Raw genomic sequence first — 20,602 nt, forward strand, 5'->3', positions numbered from 1 at the left:
CTTCATATAATTCGTTCTCATTCTTCAGATGTCAGACTGCGATATATGTTTCTTAGCTGTTCGATATCCATTTGCCCGTATAATGTTACAATTTTCTGTTGTCCAAATTAATAAGCGCCTCTCGCGTCAGGAAATACAAACAGTCGTGGAATTAACCTCCCACTCTTTGGTACAGCAACACGTAGGGTCCAGTCGGTTTTAGTTTAATCCTTTTGTACACAGAATCTCATCTGAATACACAAAAAAGAGACTTTAATGCAACTGAAAAATAATCTGACGGATTTCACTGACTGTATGACAGACCACTTTAATTCATTTTACGTACTGGTAAATCTTTTTTTAAAAAAACCGATGTTCTGCAGATATACGAATCACAGTTACAAAAATATTTCTCTGATCAACAATTTTTTTTTCCAATTGAACTCATCTGCAAGCAGCGCATTTAATATACACGGCTCTGTCCACTCATGTGATTTCCTTCCGTCTCTCGACTTATATCAACAGAGACAAACATGGCGTACTTACGGTGAAATTTTTTTTTTATTAACGACGTTTGGAGGACACGGTCAAATGCTCCACTGTTTCTCACATTACCCCTTACCACTTTCAGATTTAGACCGGCGGAGTGATTTATTTATTTATTTAGTGTTCTGTCTGACGACAGGTCCATATGAACAGGATCCTTCCATCCTTTTCTCGGACTAGGACCTGTTCATATACGTTCTTGGCAGATGATCCAGAAGTGGTTTGCCATTGCCTTCTTCTGTGTGTGAATGGAGTAATTGTTGGGATGCCACGGAGGAAAACTCCGTGTTGCCTAGACCACGGCCTTGCCCAACACAAGTTATAAATTCGGGCACCGCCGGCAATCGAACTCGAGACACCAGGATTACAAGGCCATCGTTCTAACCGCTGGACCACCGTTGCGGTAGTGATTTATACACCCAATAAATTATTTGCAATAAACAATATTAAATCTCTCTTAAGTGTATTGAAATTGCTTTCACCCACAAAGCATTCGGTTGTTTTCTGCTCCTTGTGGATAGAAATACTAAACAAGTCACAGGATAAACGTAGATCTCTCCCGAACAGAAGACGAGCGACTTCCGGTTGTCTCTTATTACATGCCAGCAGGAATATCGGTGGCCTTTTTCCAACCCCTAACCCCCCGTCTGACCGGTACGTCGGAAATACCTTCCCGTTTTCCTCCTCGAACGTAGTCACATGTCGTTCTACCAATCCATATGCCCAAGGCGATCATTTCGAAGAATCCTCCGACGTTATCCACCTTCTACTTCGAGGTCCTCAGCGTCCTGAGCTGTGGTTTGATATTGTTGGCCCCAACCCTCGGCGTCGTAGATAGAAACTTACCAGTATTAACGCTGACATTGTCTTTAGTCTTATTTACAAGACATACCTCGGAGATATTGCGGGTTCAGTTCCAGACCACCGCAATAAAACGAGTCACACGAATTTTTCGATTTCCCAGTGGATATAAAAGTTATTTTTACAGTATACTATAGTCTATTAAGATTTCAATAGCATTATGTCTAAAAGATATTGCGAGAACATTGCGAGAATTACCAAAATGTGACACAGAGACACGAAGTGAGCTCATGCTGTTGGGAAAATGGCGCCGATAGACTTGCTCGACGCAGGGTTGCCACACACCTTCAATTTTTAAAAATAAAAACGCAATATCTGCGAAGCGCAATAAATCGAGGTATACCTGTACACGAAAATGTCTTCAATAATGCTCACCATGGATTTCTGCCTGCGAATTACTTCTATAAATACCGAACGACAATGGTAAATGGTATTTGTTAATGTGATTTGTTGACTGCATCAAAAGCTGATAGACGTAAATGGTACATTGAACTTAGATCTTAATGTTTCGATCGTTGGATCACGTGTTTGTTAATGATTTGGCTGCTGTTAATTTTATGGATTAAATATTTTTCACAGGCCTCAAACTGTAATACAGCAAACGTCTACTTTTCTCTACAGACAGGAAGGAGTTGACAGTTGACGCTCAGTCGCCGTGCATTGTTCGAGCTGGGAGGTCAATATTTCATGCAGAGGCACTTTGCTTCAGCGTGTCACCTAAAATTGACAAGGGGCTTACTGCAGCCTTGAACGTTGAAGTAGCGTGCAATAAGGTGCTATCTCCATGTTCTGCTTCTGAAAGAATTAACTATGCAAAAAAAAACCTTGGACTCTGGGACACTGCTGTCTCGTTATTGTGACGTGGCACATAACTTGTTTTAATTTCATAAAAATTAATTGTTCACACTGCCTACGTCAATACCACGGTGGTCTAGCGGTTAGAACGCTGGCCTTGTAATCCTGGGGTCTCGGGTTCGATTCCCGGCGTTGCCCCAAATTTATAACTTGTGTTGGGCAAGGCCGTGGTCTAGGCAACACGGAGTTTTCCTCCGTGGCATCCCAACAATTACTCCATTCACACACAGAAGAAGGCAATGGCAAACCACTTCTGGATCATCTGCCAAGAACGTATATGAACAGGTCCCAGTCCGAGAAAAGGATGGAAGGATCCTGTTCATATGGACCTGTCGTCAGACAGAACAATAAATAATAATAAGATGAGGTGGTCTAGCGGTTAGAACGCTGGCCTTGTAATCCTGGGGTCTCGGGTTCGATTCAAGGCGTTGCCCGAATTTATAACTTGTGTTGGGCAAGGCCGTGGTCCAGGCAACACGGAGTTTTCCTCCGGGGGCTTCCCCGGTTTCTCCGTGGCATCCCATTCACACACAGAAGAAGGCAATGGCAAACCACTTCTGGATCATCTGCCAAGAACGTATATGAACAGGTCCCAGTCCGAGAAGAGGATGGAAGGATCCTGTTCATATGGACCTGTCCTCAGACAGAACACTACATAATAAATAATAATAACTGTCTACGTCAACATGTAACTTATCTTTGTACAAAGTTAATTAAGTTTCATCTTTGAAAGTATTGAATTCATTTCGATTAAATTCGGCACCTGGGATTCACGATATAAGTTTTAGGATGAATTCCATTTTTATACCATCAAATGTTTTAATGTTATGGATAACAGTAAGCAAAAATATACCTGCGTAATCGTTCGACTTTGCAAAATATTAACAGGTTGTTTAGAGGACAGTGTGGCCACTGCCATCTGGGGAGGAAATAAGAAACTTGCTGGCCTGAAGGGTCCCTGTGTCGTTCTTGAACTACATAATTCTCTGCGCTGACGCCAGATGCCGCCAGCATAGCCACACAGACTTCAACACCTAACACCTAACACCACTCTACCCAGAATTCTCCAGCGACATCCAAAATATGTTCTTTATTTCCGTTTTATTCCCCTGACGTTATGCGGGTTTGTCGAAACGTTCAGGCGTACTGCCTACGTGTACAATAAAATATGTACACTCCAGAAGCTTGTTTAAAAGAAAAATATTTTAATCCGGGTATTGTTTTACCACTGTCTATAATGTTACGCTTGAAAAGAAAGTAACTATGGTTGTCAGTGTTGAAGGGGTTACTACCTGTTACGGCCTACACACGCATATATTCGGTCTGTAAAACAACATGGCGACAAGACGAATTTGACCTGATGAAGGGCAGTAATGAGGAGCATCCGGTGGACTGTAGCGAAAATATAGCGAAATTTTTGCATATATCAAATTCCAAGGGACCTAACTTCTCTCCGCTTTAGACAGGTTATCGTCTAATGCAGGTGTTTACATGCACACAAGTCAGAAATTTGTTCTACGAAAGCTCGGTGCACAGTTTCTGAGAAATGCACTTTGTCATTTCACTTTACCTGCCTTTCCTTCTTTGTCATCTCCTTCCTCCTCCGTTGTTATTTGTTTTCTTCAACATCTGAGGCGTTCTTTACGTCTTATCATGAACGAATAAGACCATGTGGACGTCTTCTGAACTTGTCTCTTTGTGGCGTCAGAAAGCTGATATCATGCTGCCATCTATTGACGGTCTTACAAACTCCACATCGCTATGCCGTGCAATGATCCGACAACACGTTGATCGGATTCTCGAGGAGTTTGGTAACTTAGAGTTCTCAATTTCCTACAGTCGATAATACAAACGCGACCGATCGATTACTCGAGGTCTGAGGACAATCCCACGCCATTTCTCTATTCCCATGATCCTGTGCGCGACTGATTACGTCGCCATGACGTCATTGCGTGTAATAATGTCGTACAAGACACGCTTATAACTCGAGAATGGCTGGACGGGCTTTGATAGGCGTTGTGCCATAGGATTTTGGCGCAGAGGGTAATACTAGTTTCTTGTTCCAGCATGACGACGTGACGGAGCTGACGCCTGGAAACAGCACTGCTAATGACGAAAACCCGCGGCCCGATGCTCTCACCACGCTAACCGTCGTCCTTGTCGGTGAGTGCTCTTGAAATCCTTCACAGTGAGTGCAATTTTAGCAGTTATAATTAACTGCATACACTGTAGTGAGCAGAATCCGATATTTTAACACTACTAATAACAAAGTTCACCACCGGGAACTGTCCTGAGAATCAAAATACATTTAAAACTAATCGGCATATTTAGTTTTACAAGAAGGATTGTGAAACCCCATGTCCAAACCCCAAGCAGAGTGAAAAATTTGCATAAATATTCATATTTATTTACAAGATATGCAACCGCGGTCCGACGCCTTTATAACCTAAAATCGTGCGTTTGAATCCAGCTCAAGGCATGAATATCTGTCTCAATTGTCTAGGCAGACGCCTTGATAAAACTTTGCTTGGAAGGAGTCAAGTATACCAGAAGATCAGACCATCTATCATTTAAGTAATATGGTCGCAATAAACTTACTTTTCTTGATCTTAACGCATCATACATTAGTGAAAATGAAATACCGTCTTGGAAAATATACATCTTACCTAGTAAAGGATCCGCAGATGCCGGTCGTATTTGACATCCATCTTCTCCTGTCATCTAGTGCATGACAGGTGAACTACTTGAAGACAGTGGAATTTTATGTGCGTCAAATCTCCCACTGTCAGTTATTAATAAGTAGTATATATATATATATATATATATCTATATAGCCACGGTGGTCTAGCGGATAGAACACTGGCCTTGTAATCCTGGAGTCTCGGGTTCGATTCCCGGCGGTGCCCGAATTTATAACTTGTGTTGGGCAAGGCCGTGGTCTAGGCAACACGGAGTTTTCCTCCGGGGGCTTCCCCGGTTTCTCCGTGGCATCCCAACAATTACTCCATTCACACACGGAAGAAGGCAATGGCAAACCACTTCTGGATCATCTGCCAAGAACGTATATGAACAGGTCCCAGTCCGAGAAAAGGATGGAAGGATCCTGTTCATATGGACCTGTCGTCAGACAGAACACTAAATAAATATTATATCTATATAGCTAAGTCAGTCTGCGCCTAAGGACCTGTTTCCAGGAAAGATGTGATTGCTACTTACATTTCAAATTCAGGAGAATCCCAGCTTCAGATCTCTCCGGACAAATGTTGGGATAGTACCTACAATAGGCCACGATCACGCCCTCCCCTATCCTTATATCATTCGACGCCACACAGTCCGAGCGTCGTTAAATAAGTATAAATACTGCGCAGGCGTGTTCCTGTCGCTGGTGATCTTCCTGTCCATCGCGGGCAACATCCTGGTGTGCGTTGCCATCTACACAGACCGGGCCTTGAGACGCATCGGGAACCTGTTCCTTGCGTCACTAGCCATCGCCGACCTGTTTGTGTCCAGCCTCGTGATGACGTTCGCCGTCGTCAACGACCTGCTCGGCTACTGGATGTTCGGGGCGCAGTTCTGCGACACGTGGATCGCGTTCGACGTCATGTGCTCCACGGCGTCAATCCTGAACTTGTGCGCCATATCCTTGGACCGGTATATCCACATCAAGGACCCGCTGAGGTACCTCATGTTCCTTACAGTTAGTTTACGTTTCGTGGTCTATTTTAAGGCAGATCTGCTGTCTCACATATTGCGTCAAGGATTAAGTAAAACCAGTAGGAACCTCAGTCCTTTGTGCACCTGACAGAGCCTATTAATTAGTAGTGGTCATTAGGTTATAAAATGTCATAATTGCCAACAACTTTGCTCAAAATATATGTAAACATTTAATCTCAATAATATAGGTTTATTTCAGATTACAATTTCATGTCGCAAATCCTTCGAAGTAACTTGTTATATCGAACATCCATTACTTTTAAGAAGCGCTAACCTACATTGTTTTAGGCGGACTGCTTGTTAAGGCATTGAGGTTAGGTTGTTAGGTTAGGTTGGGTTAGGTTAGGTTAGGTTAGGTTAGGTTAGGTTGGGTTAGGTTAGGTAGGTTGGGTTAGGTTAGGTTAGGTTAGGTTAGGTTAGGTTGGGTTGGGTTAGGTTAGGTTGGGTTAGGTTAGGTTAGGTTAAGTTAGGTTAGGTTAGGTTAGGTTGGGTTAGGTTAGGTTGGGTTGGGTTAGGTTAGGTTGGGTTAGGTTAGGTTAGGTTAAGTTAGGTTAGGTTTGCTTAGGTTGGGTTAGGTTAGGTTAGCTTAGCTTAGCTTAGCTTAGGTTAGGTTAGGTTAGGTTGGGTTGGGTTAGGTTAAGTTAGGTTAGGTTAGCTTAGGTTGGGTTAGGTTAGGTTAGGTTAGGTTAAGTTAAGTTAGGTTAGGTTAGCTTAGGTTAGGTTAGGTTAGGTTAGGTTGGTTTGGGTTAGGTTAGCTTAGATTAAGTTAGGTTAGGTTAGATATCCATATTGCGCGTCTAATTATTCACAAAACAAAGGAAACTGTTGAACAGCTCACCGTGTTCTTCAAATAATGAAGATAATAAAGACGATCTGGTTATTTTTTTTTTGGAAAAAAGATAAGGAATTCTTTAACTTAAACTGTAACTACAAATCTTCTGTCCCTCTTACAAAAATTATCCATTTTTACTCCAAGAATTACAACAAAGCGGGCTTTATGATACATGTTCATAATCACTGTGCAATAATGTATAACCTAACGGCCCGTTTGCACATCGGATTTACGAATTTGGCAACTGAATTGAACAAGGAACAAAAATCTAATACGTTGTACTTCAGCTGCTGTCTTTAAAAGTAGTGAATTTATTTAGAGTTCTTTCGTGTGGAAGTCAATAAGATAATTATACATACCAAAACATATTCTATGAAAATGAATAATATTATCGTGATTGAATTATTTTTTGCATGTTTATATATGATATTCGCGAAATCCCAAGGCAAGAATAACACTACTATGTATTTGTTAAGGATATAAAATGATAAAAATTATTTACGGTGATTTTTACCAAATTTCTCAGAATGATTTATTTTCTAAAACAAATGTAACTAGTAATTAGAAGGTATTTATTTCCATATCATTATTATAAAAAAATTTAAATTTTTTCCAAAGAACCGATAATAATTTTATAACTATTTTTATATAAATATTTATATTCTTTGGATGTAATTATCTAACATGTGATTGGTATAAATAATGTTAGAAGAGTCATTTATTCAAAATCTGATTGGCATATTGATACTTCGGAGCTGTACTCTTAGATTAGGTTCCAATCTCAAAATATCACTGCGTTTTGAGAGCAGAACTGTGCCTCTTACTAGATTTACAGATAAAGAATAATGACGAAACTGTCGTCAAAACCAATTTTCAAGACGAAAATTACGTACGAAAAAAAAAATTTGCTTTGATTAAACTCTCTTTATGAAATTTCTGAATGTAACTCTGACGATGAGGAAACACTGATGGCCAATTTCATCTTCCTGTGTCGTGCGAAGTGTGGGACTGAAGATACGGTTTAAAAGTAACAAGATAGAACTCAATATCAAGTCCGAAATTTTTCTCCTACAAGCATAAATCTCTCATTCCTCTGCAGTAGACAATAGCCTTTCACGGCACCAGGACATTGTCAAAACATGTTTTTCGTTCCGTACAGCACTTGAATCAAAACGAGATAATTGTGTGTAATCGATCTATCGCTTCTCGAACGGAGGACAATTTGGTAAAATGAAAGAATTGAAAAATAAATAAACGTGATCTTGTAACAGTATAAGAAATCCCTTTTTTTTGGGCGTAGATACTATAATATACATCGAGACAGCTTTGAATGACCCCCCCCCCCCCACGCAAAAAAAAACACACACACTTAAAATTTGTTCAGTGATTTTTAGCATCTGTTGAATTCTGAATTATTAATTATTAAAATAATTGTAACTTTACCATCTAATTATGCTGATCATAATGATACTGCCATGGTTAAATTAATCCGAACAACAAAAACATAATATTCTGATGTCTGGTAATTTATTGGACGCAAATTGCTCGTGTAAAGTTCTTTTGTGTCGTAGGTACGGACGATGGGTCACGAGGCGTGTAGCCGTGGGCTCCATTGCCGGCATCTGGCTGCTGGCGGCTCTAATATCCTTCGTTCCCATTTCCCTGGGACTACACCGCCCTCCTCAACCTCTGGTTTACCACGCGGGTGACACCGAGTACCCCACCTGCGCCCTCGACCTGACCCCGACGTACGCCGTCGTCTCGTCTTGCATCAGTTTCTATTTCCCAACTCTGGTCATGCTCGGGATATACTGCAGGCTCTATCTCTACGCCCAGAAGCACGTGAAGAACATTCGGGCAGTGACGAGGCCTCTCACTGCATCCTCAGCCACGACCAACTTCGGTGCCACCATGGATTCAAACTCGCCCACTCAGTCCACATCTTCCAAACACGCCCTTGCCAGCAAGGTACAGGTTCACCATCAGTCTTCGCCGTACCACGTGTCAGACCACAAGGCCGCCATAACTGTTGGCGTCATCATGGGCGTCTTCCTGATATGCTGGGTACCATTCTTCTGCGTCAACATCGTGGCAGCTTTCTGCAAGACCTGCATACCCGGCATCGTCTTCAAGATCCTCACGTGGCTCGGCTACTCCAATTCAGCCTTCAACCCCATCATTTACTCCATATTCAACACGGAGTTTCGTGAAGCTTTCCGGAGGATTCTGACTACGCATTACCCGCCATGTTGTTGCGATGGTAAATGTGGGTATGAGTCCGTGAGCGGGAGGTCTTCTCTTGGAGGTGGAAAGAGGAGAAGTGCTGGAGACGGTGATGACTTTGGAAGCCTTAGGGGCAAAAAGGGACTTACTGTCAGCGGCACTCCGAGACACAACGGTTCCTGCACGCAGCTCAAGGAGAGCAGTAGTCCTAGAAGTTCTGCGGGTTCAGTTGGAACTCTGAGGCAGACCAGAGTGAATTCTACCGACAGAGACATCGTAGAAGGAGAAGAAATAAGTGCAATATGACTGCAATGATGACGTGGCTAGTGAAGAATTGACATTTCGTCTTCATTCGGATAAGAAACCACGACGATAAAGCTTCATCTTAGAAAACGATGTATTTTCTATTCACTAAGACTAAGTACGTAAGACAGTTTAGCTCAGTAAGTGAAAAGCAATCACATCACACTCTAACCCTCCAGAAATTAAAAAAAGGACAGAAACTGTTGCAGTTCCTTTTTTGTGTGAGTGTTTCGTCTTTGAAAGAAAAATACAATCCCACATTTTCTGAAATTAAATTTATTTGAATAAAGGCGTGTGATTTTTAAAATAAAATTAAGTTAAATAGTTTATCGATTCTATTTGAGGCTTTCAGTAAGCAATACGCGATAAGAATTTTTTTTTTCAGAACTCGCGCTAATTAATAAACATTGTATCAACTACTGAAATTTATTCTGAAAATCGGTAAACTTCAAAGGTGTGATTAATTCGCCTAAAGGACTTGGAGTCTGACCACAGGCACAATAATTGACCTGTGTCTCAGGAGTTTTTGAGGTCGTCTCTATGTTTCACGTACCAAATAAAGTATTTCTTCATGTCTAGCCGAAGCGTAATTAGACGCACTGTGGCCTGCGTTGTTCTACGTTCTGAAATTCTAGTACAGCTCACCAAATGTGAAAACCTCAAATCATACATTTTCTAAACTAAATACTTGAAACACAGCCTTTCTTAAGATACAGTCGCTCACCTAGACCAAAAATTTGACTCATTCAATTGAATTTGAAGTTTTATTTGCGTGTGTACAAGGGACTATCACTGCCTAACCTGGACCAAGTGAATGTATTCTACATTTTCGTAGTCTGTTACTCAACACTCATTTCACTGCATACTCCCCATCTACAAATAAATGTTCAGAGTAGTTTAATTCCCCAATAATTTGACAATCTCGATATTTTAAACATACTTTTGCAATTTTTGTTTCTACGAACACAAAACTAATTTTATTTATTATATTAGTAGTTCATTATCTGAAATTTAAACGTGTTCAAAATAAATAAGGAAGAATTTGGCACAAATTTCATCCGGTTTGAACCACAAGACATATGGATCATTGACTAACATTACAGTGGTAATAATATAACCACTGGATTTTTGTGGACGAGTAAAATCATATAAAGTGTCTCAAAGCATTTGGTTTACGAATATGAGGCACGAAACATTATTTCTCTGAAGACAATACTATGTAGTACCATTCTCACATTTTATGAAGACCAAATTCACCTCAAAGTTCTGAACCTGCTATTTGAAAAAAAACGTGTACTATTGAGGCGCTTTATGAAAGCATCACATTCTTCTTTGTTCTGCCTGCCTCAACGAGACCCTAACGAAGGTGTCTGTACTCCAACCCATGTTTAATCTTCAAACATCTTCCTGGTGCTAAATGCTGGGCACCGAGAAAAGGCTAATGTCTCGTGTGCATGCAAACGTCTTTAAGGCAACCCTGAGGCCATCATCCGGACAACGGAAGACTGAGGTATGTTTACCTCGCCTCTTAACCGTCCTGGAATCATGTGTAAGACTTTTAGCAGATATGCTCGAGTTAACTTCTTGGCTTTGTGTCAGATGGATATTCTGAACCTCTTGCAAACGAGTGTCAAAATTGTCGTTTATAACACGTCACTGAAGCCTTGTTCAATATCGTTTCTGTTCCTTCGCACATTGGCAACTCATCAACATCGTCTAAATTGACAGAACTTAACACTCAGTCGTTGTGAACAAAACCAAGAGTCTGTTGAATTCTGAAGATCTCCAAATCCGTCTTCTTTCATGGATTACATTTACAGTTTCACTGTCTACTCCGAGAATTGGATGCTATTTGTTTCAGCTGAAGATTATTTGAAATCAATGTACATTTTGTATTTATTCATACCAACCTCCACTCCTTTCAAAATAGAATGCTAAGTTCTAACAGCTGTCTCAGACATAACTGCAGTTGGCTTGTCTATGATATCTTACAGAAATAGTGAGGGAGCCTGTCAGCCGAATTTTTAAGTCTCAGGACAGAGACGAGTTCTGGCTCCCTAAAGTTACTTCATAGATTTCACCCATGTCCGGAGGCTCCAATTCTTTTAATCTTTATTAAGGTCATAATTCTTCGACCGAATCAAAGCTCTGACCAAGATTTTTGACTTAAATTAACGTGACGTCGGTAAAACTCCTAGTTTCAAAAAATTGTAAGGCACTTATAGCAGCCGAAAACTGAACGAGCTCACCCAAGGGCAACCGAGGTTAACTGATATACAGCAGGCCAGCCTATGTTGCCCCTAAAATGACTGCGAATTAGGCGTAACGAATGGTCTGACTATTCGGCTAATCTGACTGGTCTTTTCCAAGATTTTCCTCTATTATAAGGCAAATTCCTTTGTGTGATACGAAAAGGTTACAGACTTTATTCCCAAATCATGGAGTCGATTAATCAAACCGATTTTAACACTTCTGGAATAAATTCCTAGGACCGCATTGAAACGAAATCCTTTTCACGAAGGACAAGTTGGATGATGGGATAATCTACCAGCAGTTGTAATAGCCCCTACGTTGAAAAATTCAGGGCCTTTCCCCGATAAATCTGTCATTATAAATCGCAAGACTTAATAATTAATCTTCTCTTATGACCAGAGACTAATATTTTACACCCAGTTTTAGTTTATTGCTTATGTTGTCAATTGGCATACGAGAAGACACGTGATTCTGAACTGACTGGGGTAGCGTTGTTCCAAGGGAATTATATATTTAAATTATTCGTCAAATTAGTGTCGTTGCGTAATTTTAATTGGAATTTAATCGCCATATTTATCAAATTTTATGCTGTGTTTATTTATAACTGCTTTGTTTTATCTTGTGTAATTTTATTTTCGGAATTTATTTATTTTTATGTTCGCCTAAGATGATGAACGTTTTCCAATTATCTCAAAATCTCGTGGTTCTGGCGTTGAATTTACTGAAAAAGCCACCAAATAACACGAGTCCATTAAATCTGATAATTGAATGAATTGCGAGAATTCTAAAGCTTCAGTAAGTCGTGGGAGCGTTTTACTGATGAGTCTCGTATCAGAGGCTGATCAATCTATGACGATTTATGATTCCGCTGTCGAAAGAATCATACAGTAGTGCTGGATATTCCAAATTCATGGCGATGATACATTTTCCTTTCCAACAGAAAAGATTAATTTTATTTGCAGTTAAAAAAAAATATTTTATTTAGAACTGATGTCTGCTAATGCCTTTTTCTGTGTGATAAAGCAAGCATTAACTGTACACTTCTGTCCAAAATTTTTTCGAGTATATATTTCAGCTACTTTAATTTTTTTTCGAGATATGGACACAAAGCCTGTGAAGTCACCATGATAGTTAATGTTCATATATAAAAATGTTTTGAACAAATAAATATGTGTCTTTATTTTTTCTTATAAAAATTTTATACACGTCTGTTTCCAGTACTTGATTTTCGCCATAAAATCTCAATCCAAATTTGAATTTCCCAATGATGCTTCGTTTTACAACGTACAAACAATTCCTTCAAATTCTGGATTATTTTTTTTTTGAACATTGCTTCCTTTCCGGAGCCCTGACGTCCAGAAATCGGTGTGATCATTACGATATGATATATCATCGTCTTTTCCTTTAGAATTGAACTCTTGAGGATGTAATCTTAACGAAAGACTGGAAATACTTTTTTTTATAAATTTTGAAGTTCCAACAGTTCTAACGCATATACAGACCGTTAATTAGAAATATAATATATATAAATAAATATTAAACCCGAAAATATACATTAAAACTTATATAAATGTGTTAAAAACACTGAAGACATACCTTCGCAAAGTGCCACTCATTTGTTTCTTTAGAAGAAAAAAAAACTTCCGATTGCAGCGCGCTGAGGTGGTTAAAGACATTAAACATTTGACTAGCGAAAAGACAATCGTCTGTGGAAAAATGTGTCGCTCCTCTTGTGGTCGTTTAGGAAACTACGTGTCCCAGTGTGTGTTGCAAAGACAAATCCTATTTTCATGAACAATGATCTTCTCTTGAACTGAGTTATATGCCTGTGTTTAATAATTGTGTATAGAATAGATAATACTGTACACATAACATTTGTGTTTTCTGTGTGCTGTGACTTTGCTCAACTATTTATGTGTGTGCGTGTTGCAAAGATTCACTTTCAGTAGCAAAATTCTGATATTAATAGAAACTTATTTACATGTCTTTATTTCATTTAGCCAAATTACGAGTGTAAATATCAGAACTTGTAAAAGAAATGGTATTATGAATTGCATTTCATAAATAGTATGTGTCCCGAAAACAGCAAATAAAAACAAAGAAATTTCTTGCGTCTGAATTTTTTCGATCAACGCCATCACTGCCGAAACGTCGCCTAATTATAAGAGAAATATAGAATGACACAGTAAAAATCCTAAAAAAAATTTAAGTGGACAAGTTTACTACTTTTTTATAAAAATTGTTATTATTATGTATTCTGCCCGTCATTAATTTCAAGAAACAAAAGATGCTGTCAAAATACCATATCATAAATAGCAACAAATTGTTTAAATTTATATTCCATTCAAACTAAGTCTTTAATGGCCAATAACAATTACGTGTACAACTTGGTTTAACTTCCTACGTCTCTGTATGTTGCTTGCACAGTAAACTTATGAACTTAATTAAATTAAGTATCGTTTCTCAGAATAACAGAGCAAAATCTGGAACTATGATGGAGGATGTCTTTAAGGTAAGAATTAAGTTAAATTTATGTGATTATTTACATCCGACCGCATTTCAGAGAGAAATTGTAGTGACATTTTAATTTCTTTCGTGTGTCGAAGTGCGGACTCTGCCTGTAAATCCTTCTTTCCTTAACCTGTAAAATTCTCAAAAATGTTCTTTGGTTTGCTTACACAACATTTATCAACTGCCTATATGATTTCCCCGATGAACATTGCTCCCATGTATGAAGGTAAACCATTTTAATTCAGTAATAATCATCCATCTTTAACAGAAGTTCAAATGTTTCCAGTGCTGCCAACATACGTTGCTGAACACCTGGAACGAAGCTGTACGAGGTGTCAGCGATAAACTGGGCCCATCCACGTCATAATCTTCTATGCGTCGCGACCAACCACATCAGCCAAGTTACAAAAATAGACGTGTGTGTGTTATTGTTCGTTTGTTGCTAGATTTCTAAAGCACGTTCTGTCCAAAACTCAACTGTTCCTGGCGCACAGTCCGACCTGATAGAGAAACACATTTCTTCAACCTAAAACTATTTGGTAAGTAGGATTTGAGGTTATTATGGAGGATAATTCTAAAATGGCGATCAGGGACTCATCGTCCTGATGATGGAGGCAACATGGGCCTCCGAAACGCCAATAAATATCTACTATAATACACGGCGCTGCAATCTAGAAGACAGCAATGTCTGTGTGTTTGAAATTATGTCTTTTGATTCAAGGCGTTTGAGAACAAGGTTCTGAGGAGAATATTTGGACTAGGGAATGGAGAACATTACACAGTAAGAGGATTAGTTAATTTAACTCTTTATTAATCAGAGTGATCACATAAAAATGATGAAACTGGCTGTGTATTTATGCAGTTTTCATGGGAGAGATGTGAATTATTACTTAGAATAAACGCTCTTGAGATAAAAATTTACGTACTGAGATTTGTAAATTTGTGGGACATTTTAAATGCTCTGTAATAGTAAAGATTTATGACCTAACTAAAGTACGTAATTAATTCTTGAAAGAAATAATAAACTTTGCTGTTTTAATGACCCCCCCATATTAAATCCGTTCTTCAGACACAAACATTTAATTACAGCAGGCTTGCGTCAGGAAAGTTGAAAACTTATTCAGGACTTTAAAGAGGTGTGCCGTGACGTAGTTTTAACACTCTAGATGCTTTGAACGAAATATGTCGTTTTAAAACAGCGCATTTCTGCTTTAGTTTGTCGAAAGTAACTTGAAAACTTTTGACTCTTGTTAAATCATTATACTGTCCCTTAACGGGGATATGAAAATTTAAGGAAAATAAATTATTGCTACCAAGAACATTAGGATATGATGACAACACACTTCGCTCTACAAATAAAATATTTAGATTCTAAATTCTCGGTAAAATTAGACAGCGAAAAAGCAATGAATATCGATTTTGATTCAAATGCTCACATGAGTGGAAGCTAACGGTACTTTTAATAAAACCAGTCAACTGGAACATAACTGTGTCATTTCAGTGTCCCCTACCAACGTGCGATTAATCGAATGATAAATTCCAGAAAAGTCTTTAAATAATTTTTTACATTTCAACCCAAAATTTTTCATGTTTATAAACGTTTATTGATATTTTCTCATGATGCTGTTTTCTATCTTTAGTAAAAATTAATTTAAACTTTCATTTTAAAGACGTGCTCATATTTTAAATCTGTTTTCTGTCAATTCTATTTATCATCGCGAGTGTTTCAGTCAATGTTACATAACCCAATGCCGTTAAATAGACTAGACTTGTTAAAATCTAGAGATTTCAATATGTTATCTTGTCGCTCGACGCAACATTACAGAAGGGCTGCCTCTGAACTCGTCCTAAATGCTCTGTTTTCTAATAAGAAATGTTGGAAATTAAAATTGTAACTAAAGGGGGAAAGACTTCCAACCACGTAAAACAGAGACACCATTTGTTATGTTGAACCGTAATGGAATTAAATCCGTGTCTTAATGGTGAAGCAACTTCTTTGATTTCCCACTGGGCACAAGGATTCAGTTCAGTGAGTGCTGTGAGGTTATGTTCGCGTGTGTCTACGAAGCTTAGCAATGGAGGCAAATCCGACTGGGGACCATAATCCTCTGCGGAGTGACATCTGTGAGCACTATTGTTTACTTGCTTCTTACACGCCAACAAAATTCAGCAGCTGTTGGTTTCATATACAACGTAAAAATGTTTCATCCTAAAATATACTTTGACTCTTTAATTCCTTAAATGGACCTAAAGGTGCCAAGGAACACATTGATGTAATAATTTAATAAAGTTTCCTAAATATCAGAGAATTAATATTTAAGCCACAGATTTTTTAATGTGTAAGGTAACCTAACCTAACAATGAGACTCGTCATTAAAAACGTAATTATTTGACTCGACCTGCCATCTTTTGACGAAGCGTCGAAGCAAGCAGTGGGTAGTTCCAGCGTTAGGCTCCGTATATTACAGTCGTCCACACGTCAGCAGATTAAAATGTTTCCAGACTTTATGGAACCGAAAAGTTGGCCTCGAATTAAGAAAAGTCTGCTCCCGGGTTATATGTTGATCCTTCTCAGTTCTACGAGTGACTTTGCATTAAATTAATTAATGTAGATAAAATATTATCGTAGTATCTAAGCCTAGATCTTCCATATTCTCCTACTTTTGAGATTCTCCATCCAAGAGTAAACTTACGTGAGTTTCTCAGTTCCCCTTTGCGTGTAACACGCCGTACGTAAGAGTGAATCTTCGTAACTCAAAATAAAGTTTATCTAGACGTCCCATACTTTCATCAGAATCTGTCAAGCGACAAAAGTAGCTGACTGCATTATCAACTTGTTGATTATTATTCTTTCCAGTAGCTAACCATCTCGTGCCAGCCACAGACAATAAATATTAAAAAAATGGAGTAACGCACAATAATGAATCAGTTTAATTATTAAATTAAAATCCATATTGACAGCTAAGCACATATGTCGGACACCTTTAATAACATTTCACTAAATATGAACATAATAATCAGTCTTTGCCGTATTCAACTGCAAAATACCCGAAGTGACGTCATAGATATATTCATTCATTCTCTCTCTCCTTCACAAGATGCCGTATAATATTGGCCTACCATCTACGATCAGGTCTTTCAAGTGTTCTATTCCCTTCATATTTTCCAATTAAGTCGTTTTCAGGATTTTGCATATCTTCTATGCATGCTACATTCCGTGTCCATCATATGTCCTTTAATTGATAAGGCTAATAATATTCTGCAAATAGTAAAAGTTATAAAAATTTTCGTTATGCAAATTCCTTCCGTTTTCATGTTACTACACCTCTCCCACTTCCAATGTTTTTCTCAGCATCCTGTGTTCTTCACAAAACGCGAGAAACCAGTTATCACATTTATACGAAACAATAAGTAAATTGAAGATTTCTGTATTCTGGGTTGTTGCGCTGTGTAGTCTGGTAGATGTTAACCAACGTTCCAGAGGTCATACTGCCTCCATCATCAGGGCGATGAGTATGAAGATATCCGTCTTCTGGGTTATTGCGCTGTGTAGTCTGGTAGATGTTAACCAACGTTCCAGAGGTCATACTGCCTCCATCATCAGGGCGATGAGTATGAAGATTTCTGTCTTCTGGGTTGTTACGCTGTATAGTCTTATCGATGTTTACCAACGTTTCAGAGGTCATACTGCCTCCATCATCAGGGCGATGAGTATGAAGATTTCTGTCTTCTGGGTTGTTACGCTGTATAGTCTTATCGATGTTTACCAACGTTTCAGAGGTCATACTGCCTCCATCATCAGGGCGATGAGTATGAAGATTTCTGTCTTCTGGGTTGTTACGCTGTATAGTCTTATCGATGTTTACCAACGTTTCAGAGGTCATACTGCCTCCATCATCAGGGCGATGAGTATGAAGATTTCTGTCTTCTGGGTTGTTACGCTGTATAGTCTTATCGATGTTTACCAACGTTCCAGAGGTCATACTGCCTCCGTCATCAGAGTATGAAGATTTCTGTCTTCTGGGTTGTTGCGCTGTGTAGTCTGGTCGATGATAACCAACGTTTCAGAGGTCATACTGCCTCCGTCATCAGAGTATGAAGATTTATGTCTTCTGTGTTATTGCGCTGTGTAGTCTGGTCGATGTTAACCAACGTTTCAGAGGTGATACTGCCTCCGTCATCAGAGTATGAAGATTTATGTCTTCTGTGTTATTGCGCTGTGTAGTCTGGTCGATGCTAACCAACGTTTCAGAGGTCATACTGCCTCCGTCATCAGAGTATGAAGATTTCTGTCTTCTGGGTTGTTGCGCTGTGTAGTCTGGTCGATGCTAACCAACGTTTCAGAGGTCATACTGCCTCCGTCATCAGGGCGATGAGTATGAAGATTTCTGTCTTCTGGGTTGTTGCGCTGTGTAGTCTGGTCGATGTTAACCAACGTTTCAGAGGTCATACTGCCTCCGTCATCAGAGTATGACGATTTATGTCTTCTGTGTTATTGCGCTGTGTAGTCTGGTCGATGTTAACCAACGTTTCAGAGGTGATACTGCCTCCGTCATCAGAGTATGAAGATTTCTGTCTGCTGGGTTGTTGCGCTGTGTAGTCTGGTCGATGCTACCCAACGTTTCAGAGGTCATACTGCCTCCGTCATCAGAGTATGAAGATTTATGTCTTCTGTGTTATTGCGCTGTGTAGTCTGGTCGATGCTAACCAACGTTTCAGAGGTCATACTGCCTCCGTCATCAGAGTATGAAGATTTCTGTCTTCTGGGTTGTTGCGCTGTGTAGTCTGGTCGATGTTAACCAACGTTTCAGAGGTCATACTGCCTCCATCATTAGGGCGGAGGCAGTATGACCTCAGAAACGTTGGTTAACATCGACCAGACTACACAGCGCAACAACCCAGAAGACAGAAATCTTCATACTCACCGCTGTGAAAACCTCAAATTATAAATATGTAAATTGTAGTTTTACCACAAGTCTATGATTTTGTATGTTTTAGCATCGCTATTTATGTATTTATAGTTTATTTAACGATACCTTTTCAGTAGTTCAGACTATATAACATCGCTGTTAATACTCCAATAGTAATTATGGAGAAGCTTTGATATTTTGTTAACATTTTTCCAGTTTTCTTCTTACTGAAATTTAAATTTGTGTTTGACATCGATGTAACGGTTCATTACTTCAAACGTCCAGTCGTCTCTTGTCAGTCTTCTTTCATGCACTGTAAGCACTCTCAAGTTGATAGACATCCTCCTCGCTGCCAGCAGTCTGTCACTTCGTGATCGCGTTCTAATGGCTAAAAGGAAGGCTTATTTCTTCCACATAATTAGACGAGGTCGACTTTTTCTTTACATTCTTAAATACGAACGTCGGGTTCAGTGAGAAGAGATTTTATGTTCTTGAGTTTGTAAACAGCCAGGCCTACGTTTCAGAATTTTTTATTAAATTCCCTCTTGAAAAATTATATCGAAATTCTTTTTCCGCGAACTTTCAAAGTTGATAATATCCTAATTGCCTTTTTAAACGCAAGAACAGATAACTTGAGGGTCTTTTTACATGAATAAGAGATTAATGAACGTACTATTTGTGCACAAAATTTCCAAAGAATGAACCTCAGTTAATGAATCAAATAACTTTGTTATGAAATTAATAAAGGCTTGTAGAAACGCACAGTACTTTTTTTACTTCACAATAAAAAATATATTTGAAGGAATTTAAATAACGATAATTAGAAATTACTTTTCTGTATCAGCTACGTTTTACGTATTTTCATTTATTTGTCTCTAAAACACTTGTTCTCTTACTATTTTCTTAACAGACGCACGTAATATTTCTACTGGATACCCACAATTTCTGAAATCCTTTCACAGTGAAAGGATCTGTCTCTCCAATTAAACTACACGCGGCAGAGTTCCGTTGAAATATGTCTAGTTTCATGAACTTTCTTTCTGAATGCTCATAACAACTTTAATGCAGATTTTATCGTTTTATTCAGAAGAACATTACATGAAAGTATCTTAGTTTCCACTTATTCAAAATGTTATCTTACAAACATTATTTCATCCAGAATTTGTATGTATGTTTAAAATTTGTTGCCATTCGAAACTAAATATCTAGCCTCTATGGTTCATGATTTCCTATTAAATAAATATACATATCACATACCCGCCACTCCCACCCAAAAACGTTATATATATATTTTTTTTTTGTAAATCTGTTGCCGTATGCGGCAGTGTTAAATTCTAAAATCCCCACGAATTTATCTAAAATGTTCTTAACTCCTAAAAAAGTAGCATCTAACAACGCAACAAATGTTAGGGTTTTTGTCTTTCAGTGGTTGGTAGTTTTCGGCAAGATGAAACACCTCCTCGTATCAATAACATTGTGTGTTATATTTCCTGGCCGGCGGAGGGAGTGAGATGCCCAATCACATGGCGTGAGTAGCGAGCGTTGTCTCAAAAGTCGATTCCTCGAAAAAATCGACTTCAACTTGAAAAAATGTCAGTGTTTTCATTTCAGTACT

General features: G+C 38.8%; 1 protein-coding gene across 1 annotated transcript in view; it reads left to right on the top strand.

Moving 5' to 3' along the window:
- The window catches only part of LOC110831703 (dopamine receptor 1), a 355,076-nt gene extending 341,402 nt beyond the window's left edge, over positions 1-13,674 (top strand). Inside the window, exons 3-5 of the mRNA XM_087357837.1 lie at positions 4,308-4,404; positions 5,610-5,919; positions 8,359-13,674. Of these exons, the coding sequence (XP_087213963.1) occupies positions 4,308-4,404; positions 5,610-5,919; positions 8,359-9,316 (1,365 nt within the window). The 3' untranslated portion in view covers positions 9,317-13,674. The remainder of the gene's footprint in view (positions 1-4,307; positions 4,405-5,609; positions 5,920-8,358) is intronic.
- Positions 13,675-20,602: the final 6,928 nt, after the last annotated feature.

Source organism: Zootermopsis nevadensis, unplaced genomic scaffold, assembly GCF_977971745.1.
Source record: "Zootermopsis nevadensis isolate Lab colony 2312 unplaced genomic scaffold, Znev_1.0 Znev_ptg000028l, whole genome shotgun sequence".
NCBI classification, from domain to species: Eukaryota; Metazoa; Arthropoda; class Insecta; order Blattodea; family Termopsidae; genus Zootermopsis; species Zootermopsis nevadensis.